We start from the raw sequence: 15,085 nt of genomic DNA, 5'->3' as shown, positions 1-15,085 counted from the left end.
ATTGTATTTGTTTGTATATATTACAGTTTTTATCCATTTACACATCGATAGATACTTGGGTGACTTGCCAACAAAGCTGCTATGACTATTTGTATACATGTTTATGTATGAACATAGGCTTCTTTTCTCTTGAGTGTTGGCATAGGTAGTGTAGGCATTAACTTTTAAAGAAACTCAGACTGTTTCTTAAAATGATTATCTATGTTGTATTATATTCCCCCAGTTAATATATGAAAGTTCCATTTTGTCACATCAGTGTCAACACTTGCTATGTTCCTTCTTTCTCTCCTTCCTTCCTTTTTTCCCTCTCTCTCTTTCTTCCCTCTATCCTTTATTGCTTCATTCCTTTTGTGGTACTGAGGGTAGGCAGTTTTCTTTCTTCTGCCTCCCAAGTGTTGGAACTACAAGTATGTGCACTACCATGTCTGGCTCAAAATTTTTTCTTTTTTCTTGAGACAGGATCTGGATAAGTTGCCCAGATTGACCTCAAACTTGTAATCTTCTTGTCTCAACAATCATGCTTCTGCCTTCTGCTTCTGCCTCTTGAACTTGTAGGCATGTACCAGTGTGCACGGCTGTTGTTTTTATTTTTCTTTTCTATTTTGTGTACCAGGGATTAAAATCAGGGCCTCAGGCATGGTAGGCGAGTACTCTACCAACTGGTTTTTTTTTGTTTGTTTTTTTGTCTTTTTTGTTTTTATTGGTACCAGGGATCGAACTGACGACTGCCTGCTTGCAAGGCAGGCGCTTATGCTGCTGAGCTAAATCCCCAGCCCCCCAACTGTTTTTTTTTTTAATGGTTGCAAAGTTTTATTAAAAGCGGGAAAAGAAACAGGCACTGCAGAATGTCCTAGGCCAAGTAAAAGCAGGAGTATAAGTGTACTCTATAGCGTGAGAGAAGACCATCTATGCTCTAGAGAATACTGTGGCCCGTAGTTATGTTCTTTTTCCCACTCTTTTTGTAATTTGACATTTTGATAGTTGAATTGTATCTTGTTTTTGTTTGTGTGTTTGTTTTGGGGATACTTTGGGTTGAACCCAGAGTCTTTCAACACTGAGCTTCATCTCTTGTTTATGTTTTAAGACAGGCCATTGCTAAATTGTCCGTGCTAGGCTTGAATTTGGCAGTCCTCCTGCCATAGTATTCCACATACAAGGATTACAGTACATTTCACCATGCATGCCTCTCACATGGTTTTATATTTTTTACCAAGTAGCTTTTAATGTTGAACATCTACTTTTGTGCTTGTTGACATCTTATTTATTTATATTGTCTTTGGTTAAATGTTAGTTCATATCTTTGTCCTTTTTTTTTTTTTTTTTTTAATTTTTGTCCTTTTTGAGGAACAAGGTTGTTGGGATTTGAATCCAGGGTCTTGCAAGCATAAGGCCTTGCAAATACTGGATAAGTGTTCTATCTACCACCAAGCTACATCCCCAGCAGTCCTCGTGTATTTTTAAAACTGAATTGAGAGAGAGAGAGAGAGTGTGTTTTCTTTGTATATTCTGTACATAGTGTTCTTTGCTAGATACATATATGTGCTTTTGCAGGTACTACCCTCTGTTCTTTTTTTTTTCCTTTTTGGTTCTGGGACTCAAACTCAGGACCTCACACTTGCCAGGCAGGTGCTGTGCCACTGAGCCATATTCCCAGTTCACTACTCTATATTATTTGGATTATGTCTTTACTACCTTGCTAGTTTCTTTTGAAGAAGTTTATACTTTTGATGAATCAATTAGCAAATAAACCTAACCCTATCTGTAATTACATTAAACATAAGTTATGCTGAAGGTTTCAGATAAAACATAGATATTGTGGGGGCCAAGGATTTAGCTCAGTGGCCTAAGCACCTGCCTGGTAAGCTCAGGGTTATAAGTTCGGTACCAAACAAAACAAAAAACATAGACATTGTATTAAGAAGCTGTATGCTGCCTAAGGAAGATACAAATAGAATAAAAATAAGAGGATAGAAAAGGATGTACTATGTTAATAGAAGCAAAAGAAATCTGAGATGTCTGTATACATATCGAACATCTCAGATAAAAGAGTTTGTAAAGAATGTCATTTTTTATGAAAAGGGGGTCAGTTTTTCAAGAGGATAAGGGGATATAGTACTTTTTGTTTTAGTAATTCTTACTCTATAGAATCTAATCTATAGAATCTAATAGAATTTCAAAATATATGAAATGGGAATAGAACTATAAAGAGAAATAGACAGTTTTTTTGGATAATTTACATTTATAGTTATAGATTTCAACATTTCCCTTTCTCAGTAATTGAGAGAACAGGTAGGCAGAAAGTTAACATGAATATTAGTTTAAACACTTGCACAACAGTGTCAATAGATTTGCCCTAATTGTCATCATAACACATTCCACCTAACAATGGTGTACCCATTCATTTCAAGTATAAGCTTTACCAAATAGACTGTATTTTAGGCCAGAAATACTTTCAGTGTATGTTTAAGGATTCAGGTCATTCAAAATACACATTTTGATATACAAGGTCTCATGGTCTCAAACATTGTTTTTACAAAAAGACTGATAATGTATCTCAGTCTGATGCCCAGGGGTTCCACCCCCAAACAAACAAAAACAAAACTCATGGAAGTTATATTTTATGACAGTTGAAAATTGAAGTTTAAAAAATTACTACTATTTACTGTAGCATCAAAACATGTAATGAGGTAAGAAGTTGTAAAACAATTTTTATGAATTTACTGAGACTGAGAATTAAAGATTAGATAAATGGAGAATTACTGTATCAGGATTTTACCAGAAAAATAGATAAACACAAATTATACAAATGTATAAGGAATTATAAGATTAGCTGCTGATGGTCAGCCGTTGGATGAGGAAGTATGCAGAGGGTGTCAGCATACTGGAGTTCACTGCAGTGTCCACGCAAGTTTGTGGATTTGCAACAGAAGGCTGAAGGATCCAAAGTAGAATCTGAAAAGTTTGCATTAGAAGCCAGGAAGCATTGTGCAGGCTGAAGGGAAGACTAAAGCACCTATCCATCCTTTCTCATTTCTCTCACCTTAGGGTATAGAGTTGCTGAGCTGATTTAGTTATGCCTCTAAACTTCTCCAATTGATGCAGTAAACCATCCACTATTGTTACACTTTGTTCAAGGTTGAGAAAACTCACTAAGGAGTCATATTCCCAGATAATGTATAGACTTAACAAAGTTGTATTAAAATCTCAGTACCTATTCTGTAAGAATTGCCAAACTAGTTGTAAAATTTCACTTAGAAGTACAAAGAACCTAGCTAAAGCAACTTTGAAAAAGATCATCAGAATTAGAGGCCTAAGAATATTACATTTCAAACCTTAATTTGAAGTTTCTGTGTTAAATAGATCAGTGGAGCTGGCTAGGATGCAGAAGTAGACAAGCACAACTGATCTTCAGTAGACATGGAAAGGTAATTAAGTGGAAAAGGGAGTCTTTTTCAACAAATGAATGAGTCTCAATTTCATATCAATATATTGTTGAGTTTTTAAAAAATATAAGTTCTTACACATATTTTATGCTAGTGCAGTCATTGTGCTTTGGCCTTGTAGGATGGGGCATGGATTATGGACTAGATGGTAATCATTTTATTTTTAAAGATACTGCTTTGGCTGAAAAGTCTGAGAAATAAAGTTCACTGTGTTTAATACATAGATATTAATGAATTTTTTAGGTAGGTGAGAAAGACAGTATACTGGATCAGATATTCTAAGTATTATTGTTAGGTTTCTATTTGTACTTACTGAATTCCTCCGGTTTTGTTTTATGTTTCCTTTTTAGGTTGGAAAAGAGAAAATGCTGAAAGTGAAGATTGTAAAGATTCATCCTTTGGAGAAAGTAGATGAAGAGGCCAATGAGAAGAAATCTGATGGCGCCTGTGATTCTCCATCAAGTGATAAAGAGAATTCCAGTCAGATGGCTCAGGATCATCAGAAGAAGGAAGCAACTGTGAAAGAAGATGAAGGAAGGAGAGAGATTATTAGTATGTATGATCCTGGCTTTCTTGAGTTAGTTAGGAGGCCCTGTTTATTTTCTTTCACACAGTCTTAGAGTTCTCTAGCTACTTAATGTGTAACTAAGTTTCTATATAGACATGCCTTTATTTATGATTCAGAAAAGCAAGTAAAATGTCCACAAAGTGAATTAAAATTTAAATCTCCCTATGTAATTAATTTTTGTTTGTTTGTTTTTGTTTTTTGTGGTGCTGGGGATTGAACCCAGGGCTTTGTGCATGAGCTCTACCACAGAACGCATCCTCAGCCCCTCGATGTAATTTAGGACTATTAAGTTATTTCCTGTAGTTACTTAGAAATTTGTGTGCTCATTGGTGATTACTCAAGGATAGTAAAGAAAGTTTGTTTTTCTTTACTTTTTCTTTTGTGGTGCTAGAGATTGAATGCAGGGCCTTGTACTTGGCATTCTACTACTGAGCTACATCTCCAACCCTTTTTAATTTATTTTTTGTAATATTTGTTGTCAAACCTAGGATCACTACTGAATTACTTCCTCATCCCTTTTTAGTTTGAAACAGAGTCTTAGTAGGTTTCTCAGGCTGGCTGCATGAGGTGGGATTACATTCCTGTAATCCTAGTACAGCTGAGCAGGAGGATCACTGTGACTTCAAGGTTAGCCCTCAAGACCAGCCTGCACTACGTAGTAAGGTCATGTCTCAACCCGCCCCCCACAAAAAGAGTTTCTCAGGCTGGCCTCAAACTTGTGATTCTCCTGTCTCAGCTTCCTTCCAGGTAACTGGGCTATGGGCACCAATGTGCCCCACAGCCCTCTGTTAGTCTTAAAGTTGTCTTCATGATAAGACATCCCTATTGCTGTTTCCAGAGCATGCCACTGTGGTGACTCAGATGTTTGCATTTTGTGGAATCTAGTCTCAGATGGAGCTGTTAAAATTGTGAAATACTATAATGTCTAGAAATAATTTCTTGGGCAGAAGATTTAGTTCAATCACAAAAGTGCCTTCCTGGCAAGCATGAGGTTGTGAGTTTGATCCCAGGTTTTTTTTTTTTTTTTTTTTTTTTTAAAAGTCCTAGGGACCTAGATACTTTTTAACAATAATGTTTTAAAAATTGAAGAACTGTAACATTGCTCACTAAAGAAATTATTTGATTTCTGAGGCTTGCCTGATTGTATTTTTGTTGTTGTTAATGTGTATAAGTGAAAAATGGAACTTTTTTCTCCAAAAATAAGTTCACAGTGTTTGATGTGTATTATCTGTGGCTGTTAAGAGAATGAAAATATTTTACTTCATTATTTAACTTACAGACTTTGGACTAGATGTTAACTAGAATATCATGTCTCATGCATTCAGTTTTGTGTCTCCAGATGTTTTGGATGTGTGCCAGATGTTTTTTGGTGGGGAGGGGGCTATGGGGAATTGAACTCAGGACCTCATGCTATCCAGGCATGCTGCGCCACTGAGCTAAATCTGTGGCCCATGCCAGATGGTTTTCCTTTTAGTGTGAAGAAAACTTCTGAGATTGCAGTTGAGCAAGGAAACCCCAGTTACTGATCTTTTAGTTTTTCTGTTCTGTATTATGAATGCTAATGACTATGTTTTCTAGTTTCTTTTTTCCTTTTTGATATTGAAGTTTTGTAATTTTTGGACATTGCTTAGACTTAATTGCCTGAGGTTGTTAAATTTTTAGGAATTGGCTGAAGATGTATCTTATACGTTTTCTACAGTCAAATCATTGGAATATCAGTGACATACCTGAGCAATATGTACCATAAAATCTCAAGTTTTGTGCTTTGAATTCTTTTTTAGTGTTTTTTGCCTTGGTTTAGGTATTAATTATTGTAACTTAGTGACTTAGTGCTGTTGCTAGAATGAGCAAGAAGGTGGTAGTTAAGCAATTAATGTTATGACATACTTCGAATATTTTCTGAAAACGTTGATAAGAATTTTCACAGGAATAGACAAGCTCTTCTTATTCATAATAGTTTTTCACCAAATGACTTAGCTTTTACTTTATGGGGCATGTGTGGTGTATTGGGCAAGAATGTTTCAGCTTTATTTTCTCCCTTCCTTTTTGTAATGGTAGAGACTGGATCCAGGCCTTGAAGATGCTAGATAAGAGTTTTGCAACTGAGTAAGCTTTGTGCTCCTAACCTGATCATTTCCATGTTTTCCTTCATCACAGAAGTGGGCTGTCTCCTCTTGGGCTAAGGCACTTATGCTTTGAAAACCATTCCCTCTTTTTTCTCTTAAGCACTCAAATTAACTTATTCTAAGTGTTTTCAGTTTTGTAGTGGTTCTTCTCAATTTATTAAAGTTCCATTTTCTAAAAATAATAATGCTTATTATTATTTATTTATTATTATTAATTATTTATTATTATCAAGAATGCCCTTGATTCTTTTTGTATTCTGTCTATTCATTAAAGCTAGGGTTGGTTTGACTTTGGTTTTGTTACTGGGATCAAACCCTGGGCACTCTACCATTGAGCCCCAGCCCTGTTTATTTTTTCAAATTTTAGTCTGTGTTTTACTAAGTTACCCACGTGGGAGTTAGTCTTACAATCTCAACCTCCTTTAGTGCTGAGATTAGAAGTATGCACCACTGCCCAGCTAAATTGAGCCCCTTCCTTTCCCCTCTGATGTTTTTAGACAGTCTCACTGTGTAGTCCAGACTGGCTTTGAATTTGTGGTGATCCCCCTGCCTGAGCCTCTTGAGTGCTGGGATTACAGGTGTGTCACCACACCTGGCAGCTAAGGTGTTTTTTGTTTGTTTTGAGACAAAGTCTTACTATGGGTACAGGCTGGCCTTGGCTTTACTATCTACCCCAGGTTGGCTTTGAACTCCATGGTAAGCCTTGTGCTTCAACCTCTCCAGTGCTACAATCACAGGCATACACTATCACGCCTGGCTGTATATTATTTATTTTTAATCTTACCTCATTTGATTTACCTTCTAACTGTTAAAATTACTATTATTTTCTTTTTGGTTTTTTTTTCAGACAGGGACTTACTGTGTAGTTGAGGGTAGGCCTGAATTTACAGAAATCCTCCTGACTCACCTCCTAAATGCTAGAATTTACAAGCATGTGCCACCACACTTGGCTTTTCTTTTTCTTAGGCCCCTCCCCCCCATTAGTGATCTTTCCATATATATCTTACTAGTTATGATGAAAGTCTTCAGTTGCCTAGTGCTCACAGGGCAGATTCCATCCTCTTTACAAAGTACATGAGGCTTTATATAACCTGGTTGTGGCTTACCTTTTCAGTTTGATTTTTGACTACACTGAGCCAGTCATTCTCTTTTTGTGTATTTATGCTTCCCTTTCAGGATGAAGTACTCTTTTTCTGTATTTTTGGTTTTTATTTTTTAGATGGAGTCATACCATGTTGCCTAGGTTGGCTTTGAACTTTTTGGGGGAGGGTACTGGGAATCCCTTGTGCTTGCCAGGCAGGCACTGTGCTGCTGAGCTGTATCCCCAGGCCCAGGCTTTGAACAAATGATTCTCTTTATCTGCCTGAATAGTGGGTTTATGGGCCACTGCATTTGTCTTTTTAGTGTTTTTCTTTTTTCAACTTTATTACAGTATTTATCTCATAGTGTTGCAATTATTTACTTATTACTTCGCTTATGGAATTTAGTTGCTTGAATTAAGCATATTATGATTCATCTTTGGGCCATATCACTCAGAGTCTCGTGCAGAGTAGATGTTTAGTGAGGTTATTGTTCATGAGTGCATGAATAGAACTAAATGAATTATTTTTCACAAGCTTTCTATTGATTTTATTAGATGACAGAGCACGTAGATCACCACGAAAACTTCCTACTTCATTAAAAAAAGGAGAAAGGAAATGGGCACCTCCAAAATTTCTGCCACACAAATATGATGTGAAACTACAAAATGAAGACAAGGTTAGTTAGTAATTTATACTAAATTTCTTACCTGTGATAAATGTTTTAAGAAAATATATAGGGTTGGTGTTCTTGGAGAGATCTCTAAAGAAAACGTAAGTAAATCTCTTTACACATCAAATTTTAAGTGGGTTTTTTAATCTTAATAATTATGACTTACGTTAAATTGTATGTTTTTCCCCCTAGGAAATGGCTTGCTTTTCTTTTGCTTATTTGAATTTCTAAGGGGCAGTAATAATTTTACAATTGAGCTTCTAACTCCCGTTAAAAAATAAGTTCTTAGTAGTTAACAGATTTCCCAAGGAAATAGCATTTCCCATTTAAAAGTAGAACAATTTAATATAATTAAACTCAGAAGCTAAGTCAACTATAAATACCACTTTTACAAAGAATCTTTAAAACTACAAGCTAATAACCTACAATAGTAGATACTCTTAAAATAGTGCTGTGGGGGCCGAGGATATAGCTCAGCAGTAGAGCGCTTGTCCAGCTAGCAGAGGGTCCCGAGTTCGATTCCCAGTACTCAAAAAAAAAAACTGCAATGGTAAAATAGTGCTGTATGTTTTATTGATCCCAAAATGCCTATTTTATTTTATGTTTTGAATGGCTAGAGATGGAATCCAAAATCTTACACAAGTAGACAATATCTCTGCTGGTGAGCTGCATGCCTAGCCCTAGTTTTGTATTTTTTATGTCCGGAATAAGAATATATCTTAAAAGTAGTTGGCACAAATTTTTTTCTTAGTGCTATATAAAATAATGTTTGTGTTTCATTGATTGTATCTTTAAGAAATACAGCTTATTTGCAGATGTTCCTATACAGGTTGAGTAGAATCTTCTTGGTTGTAGATAGAAAGAAGTGGAATAGGGGCAAGATTTGGAGGACAGTTGCTCTAAGTCCTGAGAAATTTGATTAACTCTGTCAAAGGTTCTAAATTAGTAAATAAAGAACCTAGTTCTTTTCTCTCATATATATAATTTTTAAAATTTTTTTGAGGCAAGCTTTCTCTGCATAGTTCAGTCTGGTCTTGAACTCACTATGTAGTCCAGGCTGATCTTGATCTTACTGTGATCCTTCTGTTCCAGTCTTCCATAGTGCTGGGATTACAGGTGCGTGCCACCATATGAAGCCCTTTATTTATTTGTTTGTTTTTTGGAGAGAGTCTCACTCCTAGTTCAGGCTGACTTTGAACTCTTTGGAAATCCTCCTGCTTCAGCCTCTCAACTGCTGGGATTATAGGTGTGTATTACCACACCTGCCTGTTAAAGTTACCTATGTTTGAAAATTACATGTTAAATGCAATTTTTCATCAAGTTGCTTACCTCTCATTCAACAGTTCCTCACAGGTAGTAAAAATTGGTTATAGGAAGATAGAAAATGCAAATAAGAAAACCTAAATTTTTTCTATTGTCACATTCAAGGATATTTGGTGAATGTTTATTGATGTGCCCTAAAAATGTGCATCCCTTTGAACAGAAATTTCTTGTACTTATGAACTTTTCTTAGGAAGTAAATGAACAAAGTCATCTGGTCAAGAAAAGCTGGTTAAGGGTGGTTAACTCTTTAGTGATTTGAAATAGGAATGTTGTGTGGGTATTATTTTGTGACTCGGTTTTATGTGATTAAACATCTGTAGTGTCAGGGGCTGGGGATTTAGCTGAGCCGCATAAGCGCATGCTTTGCAAGTGCATGGTCGTGAGTTCGATCCCCAGTACTGATTAAAAAAAAAAATCTGTAGTGTCATTAAGTTTTCTCTCAAAACAATATTCTCAGATTGTTGCATGTACAGTAGTCACCAAGGGAGCCTATTAAACTTGTATCTGGATAGCTAAGCTCTATGGCAGAACTTCTTATAAATCATTGTTTGTTTTAAGGCCCAAACAGTTGTATTTTAGTAGCACTGTATATGTATATATTTTAATTTTTAGAATGAATCCCTTATTGGTAGACCAATAACCCCTCACCTTTTTTCTTTTTGCTTATTTTAAGTAGTGTATGATGACTTTGTTCATTTACTTCCTAAGAAAAGTTAATAAGTACAAAAAATTTCTGTTCAAAGGGATGTACATTTTTAGGACATATCAATAAATTGCCTAAGGATATCTATTAAGTTTTTGTTACCAATCTGCGTTTTCTAATCTAGAACTCTTGTTTTATAGATGGAATTGTGGATTTTTGGAGAGGATGTTTTTGTTCTCATTGGTTAATTATCTCAGTAATGAGTTATTTATTGCTTCCTATCTTACTAGATTATCAGCAGTGTGCCAGCAGACAGCTTGATTCGTACAGAGCGCCCACCAAATAAAGAGATACTGCGATACTTCATACGGCACAATGCCTTACGTGCTGGTGCTGGTGAGAATGCACCTTGGGTAGTGGAAGATGAATTGGTAAAGAAGTATTCCCTGCCTAGCAAATTCAGTGACTTTTTACTGGATCCATATAAGGTAAGATTACTATTTTAAATTTTTATCTTTTTTGTTTTTTGATTCCAGGAATTGAACTTGACCTCATGTTTGCCAGGCAGGTGCTATGCCACTGAGCTACATCCCTATCCCGGTTACTGTTAATTTTTGAACAAGAGGACTGTTTTCTCTGGTAGCTCCAGTAGGATTAGACTTGTAACAGGTTTTGAATTCAAATGTCAGATAATGAATTTTAATATTTCTGTATATTTTTTTCGTTTTGTGAAGGTTTCAGTTGTGTGACTGAAGGGGAGAGGTCACATTGAGTAGCTTGTACTTTGATTAATTTTGATATACTGGGGATTGAACCCAAGCCCTTTATACTGAGCTGCATGCCCAGCCCCATATATTGAGAGAGGGTCTCAATAAACTATCTGGCTTAAATTTATCATCTTTTTGCTCAGCTTCCTAATATGCTGGGATTACAAGCATGTGCTATCCACACCCAGCTTGATTTATGTTTTGTATGTTTGCATAATTTAAAAACTATATACATGTAATTTTTAAAATGAAATTGGTTCTGTATATCAGCCAAGATGATTAAATATACTGCCTGAAACAGGTATTATTTTCGGTAGAAAACCTAGCATTTGTCTGCTTAGTACATTTTTTTCCCCTTAAATTGTCTCATTTGATCTTCAGAGTATTTTTATGAAATTGTATGAATTTATGAAATTGCTTATTCTCCAACACTATTTGACATTACATTGTTTCTTAATGTTTTACATATAAACTGCTTTTCTTTTTTGTAAAAGTAGTTTCCTTAAAGGACTTTTGATTTCTTGTTTTCAGTGAGTTGTTTGTATTTGTTCACCTAGATAAGTGCGAGCATATTAGAGACAAGCCCAGACTACAACCCAAACCCACTTATCACAGATTGCCAACCCTGGAATTAAACTGGAATACTACTGATGTTTTAGTCTAGAAAACAGTCATATATTAACATCTTTTGTTTTAAAAGAAAGACAAATAACATGCAGCCATAGGTTCATCACCAGTGACCTAGATCATCAGCAGTGTGCTAGCATTGCCAGTAGAATGTAGTAGAAGGCACAGACAAGTAGACCGTGAAATATTGCTTTAATTTAACATAGTATATTGAGGATTAAAGTTGATTACATATGATTTACTCTTCTCAAGGGCATGCAATATTTTCTATGTCCTCTTTTGGTTTTATACAAATTAATGTTTTGTCAGGTTACTGAACACAGTTACTACGAATGGAACCAAGACCTGAAGAGAAGCAGCAAGTTGGGCAGAGAACCATAAGTGGGAGTGCAGAAAATTACCTAGAAGTGTAGTGCTTTTTTACAGTGTTACCTGAGTAGGGTATAGTGTAATGATGCTGATGAGGGTGTGTTTCTTGTCTCACAAACCCTTTCCAGAATATAAATTACTTGAAACTAAGAATTGTCTTTTTTTTCTTTTTAAATCTTATAAATTTGGCATAGTACATTGCTTTTAATAGATAATACTGTTTGCCAGGCATGGTGGTGCATGCCTGTAATTCCAGCACTCGGGATGCTGAACCAGGAGGATTGTTGTGAATTCGAGATCAGCCTGAGCTACAGAGTGAGTTTAAGGCGAACCTATACTGCATAGCAAGACCCTGCCTCAAAAAGACACCCCCCAAAAAACCCCAGAAATAGATAATACTGTTTAATTCATCTGTCTCTGTGTATGTGTCTGTCTGTGTGTTTCTCTCTCATACACAGAGGGCACTGAGCTACATCCCCAGCCCTTTTAAATTTCATTTTGGAACAGAGTCTTGCTAAGTTGCCCAGTCTACTCTCAAACTTGGAATCCCCATGCCTTACTCTCTTGACTAGTTGAAGTTACAGGTGTGCCCCACCATGCCTGGCCATTTCTTGAAGGATTTTCATTTTTTGAGGAAATAAAACCACTGACAATGGGATTAGAAGGATGATATAATTTTTTGAAAGCCTAATGATTTAGAGGAATGATTTATAAGGCAATTTGATAAGTTAATATTGTCTAAGTTGTAATCTCATTTTAGTAACCCATTTCCCTCTTGTCATACATAGCAACTCTAATGGGTTTTTCTGTCTTTTTTTTTTTTTTTTTTTTTTTTGGAGACATGGTCTCACTATACAGTTCAGGCTGGCCTTGGGCTCACTTTGTAGCCCAGGCTGGTCTCAAACTTGGAACAATCCTCCTGCCTTAGCCTCTCAAATACTGGGATTACTGGAGTGCATCAACATGCCCGGCTTCCTATTGTTATCTTATTGTAGTCTCTCCATAATGTTTGATCTGTGGTTTTTGGAATGATAGAGTCTAATGAGGAAGTCTTTTGGCAGAAGTGTAAGGAAAAAATAAGTTTTTTGTTTTTTGGTCTTTTTCATTTTTATCAGTACCGGGGATTGAACTCACGACCACCCACTTGCAAAGCAGGTGCTTATGCCGCTGAGCTAAACCTCCAGCCCCCAAAAATAAGTTTTTAAGACATGTAGAAGCTTGGGGCGGGGGATTTAGCTCAGCGGCATAAGCGCCTGCCTTGCAAGCAGGCAGTCATGGGTTTGATCCCTGGTACCGATAAAAAGGAAAAAGACATTGTAGAAGCTTGATAATTTTGGACTAATTTATCATTGTTCTTAATACATTTAAAAAATATTTTATTTTGAAGTAATTTCATACAGAAGGTTTTGTAAAACACTGTTAAAGAATTTGTATGTACTACTCAGTCAGATTCCTCAAATGTTAACCTTTCCCATAATTTAGTAAGTTGTAAGTCAGAATGTTCTTAAGCACCTGCCTGGCAAGCAGTAGGTCATGATTTCTATTCCCGGTGCAAAAAAGCAAAACAAAACAAAATATATAAATATACATGTCTTTTCAGGAAATGAATGTAGAAACAGTTCTATTACCTAATCCAGTGATATTGAACCTGTGACACACATGCTGTAGCTGGCTGTTTGTTATCATTAAAAGCTCTAATTTGCCATCAGTGACCTAATCTATAATTGTAGCTCAAATTTTGCCAGTTTTCCAGTAATCTTCTTTTATCCAGAAAATTATTTTGATTTTAGTAGGGTTCAGTATGGTATTTATTTTTATCTCTTTGGCCTTTGTTTTTTTAATTGGTACTGGGGATCGAACTCACGACTATGTGCTTGCAAGACTGGCGCTTATGCCAATGAGCTAAATCTCCAGGCCTCTTTGGCCTTTCTTAATCAGGATCAGTTCCTCAGGGTTTTTTTGTCTTTTAAAGCTTTGACCTTCTTTTTTTTTTTGGAGTCAGAAATTGAACTCAGGACTTCATGCTTGTCAAGCAGGAACCATGCCATTGACCTGCCCAGCCCTGACTTTTTTTTTTATTTTAGGCTGGGTAGCCTAAATTAGCTTTAAGCTCACTGTGTAGCCCAGAGTGGCCACATAACTTGTGATCCTCCTTCCTCAGTCTCCTGAGACTGCTGAGATAGCAGGTATGTGTCACCTTTCCCCACTATAATCTTTTAGATTATTTTATCTTGATTATTTTAATCTGAAAGAAATAAGCCAGTTATTTTGTTGAATGGGTTTATTTCCTCATGATTGGATTCAGGTTTTTAAAAGTAGAAGTAAAATTGATACATTCTCAAAGGATTAAATCAGGTGTTGTAATATAATTTTGTCTCATTGCCAGTGATAAAATTTAAAAGTACAATTTTTGTCCTAATAGCCAGTTTCATGTATTCAAAATATTTTATTTTCTACACATTCTGATGTAGACATACGGGATTGTGGTAAACTCATTGTAAGACTGTTGCCCTCAAACTTGTAGCATGTTACCTTAAATAAATGTCAAGGATGAAATGTAAGATTCAGAATATAGATTCCCCAACAGATTCTCTGTTTGTTAACAGAGAATTTAACATCTGAACTGTAAAAAATTTCATTTTTACTCTTTCTCTAGGCCTCCCCAATTGAAAAATTCATAAATATTTTTACCTATTTGGTGATTAGGGAAGGGCCAAAAATTTCTGATACTGCTAATTTGGGTATTCATTCTTTTCTCCCTATATACCAGTCTAGTGGATTAATTGTGCTGAATGGTAGATAGGGGAGACCCTTAGCACATAAGTGGTTTTATACTTTTTCAGATCCCCCTGAGTCCAGCCATGCCAGCTCCCATTTGGCTGTGACTACCCAGCATGCCCCATGCTGAGATGATCCAGTTACTGAAGGACTGCTCTCGCGGGGAGCCTGCCTGTTGGGAGGGGGTTGGGTGAGTTAATTTCTTTCATTTTTCAGAAAAAAAAAATTAATGTGGGTTGGCAGAAAACCCACACCCTATAAATAAAATGGGGTGACTGGACTCTGTCATGGCCAAGCCATCTACCTTATGTGTTTTCATAATACTATTCTTCTAAATTAGATTTTTTTAAGTAGAATTTAATCAATAAATTAAAATGTCCCGGCAGTTACAGATTTAATTATTAAAAGATACCTATTTTAAATGCTAAAATGAAACAGTCTAGCATTAGTCTTTTTAGTGATAAATTTTATTTCAGGATAAACTTTAAATGTATAATGTGCTATTCTAAGCAATAGAAAAAGTATCAGTATACATGTCTGCACTGTGAAGATTTTCCACGGCTAGTTGGCAACACATATTTGTCAATGATTTGTATGATAGTCTCTGAAACACTGTTCTCTTTGAAGATTGTCCATGCAGAGCACTGTGAAATTTAGTCGAGGAAACTAGGACCAGGAAATTCTCTGTT

General features: G+C 36.0%; 1 protein-coding gene across 1 annotated transcript in view; it reads left to right on the top strand.

Moving 5' to 3' along the window:
- The window catches only part of Baz1b (bromodomain adjacent to zinc finger domain 1B), a 66,867-nt gene that overhangs the window by 17,456 nt on the left and 34,326 nt on the right, over positions 1-15,085 (top strand). The window contains exons 4-6 of the mRNA XM_063234307.1: positions 3,794-3,995; positions 7,774-7,895; positions 10,146-10,343. Of these exons, the coding sequence (XP_063090377.1) occupies positions 3,794-3,995; positions 7,774-7,895; positions 10,146-10,343 (522 nt within the window). The remainder of the gene's footprint in view (positions 1-3,793; positions 3,996-7,773; positions 7,896-10,145; positions 10,344-15,085) is intronic.

Source organism: Cavia porcellus, unplaced genomic scaffold, assembly GCF_034190915.1.
Source record: "Cavia porcellus strain 051 isolate PalLab524CR breed Dunkin Hartley unplaced genomic scaffold, mCavPor4.1 scaffold_23, whole genome shotgun sequence".
In the NCBI taxonomy this organism is placed as follows: Eukaryota; Metazoa; Chordata; class Mammalia; order Rodentia; family Caviidae; genus Cavia; species Cavia porcellus.
This window is presented reverse-complemented; position numbering and strand designations above follow the sequence as displayed.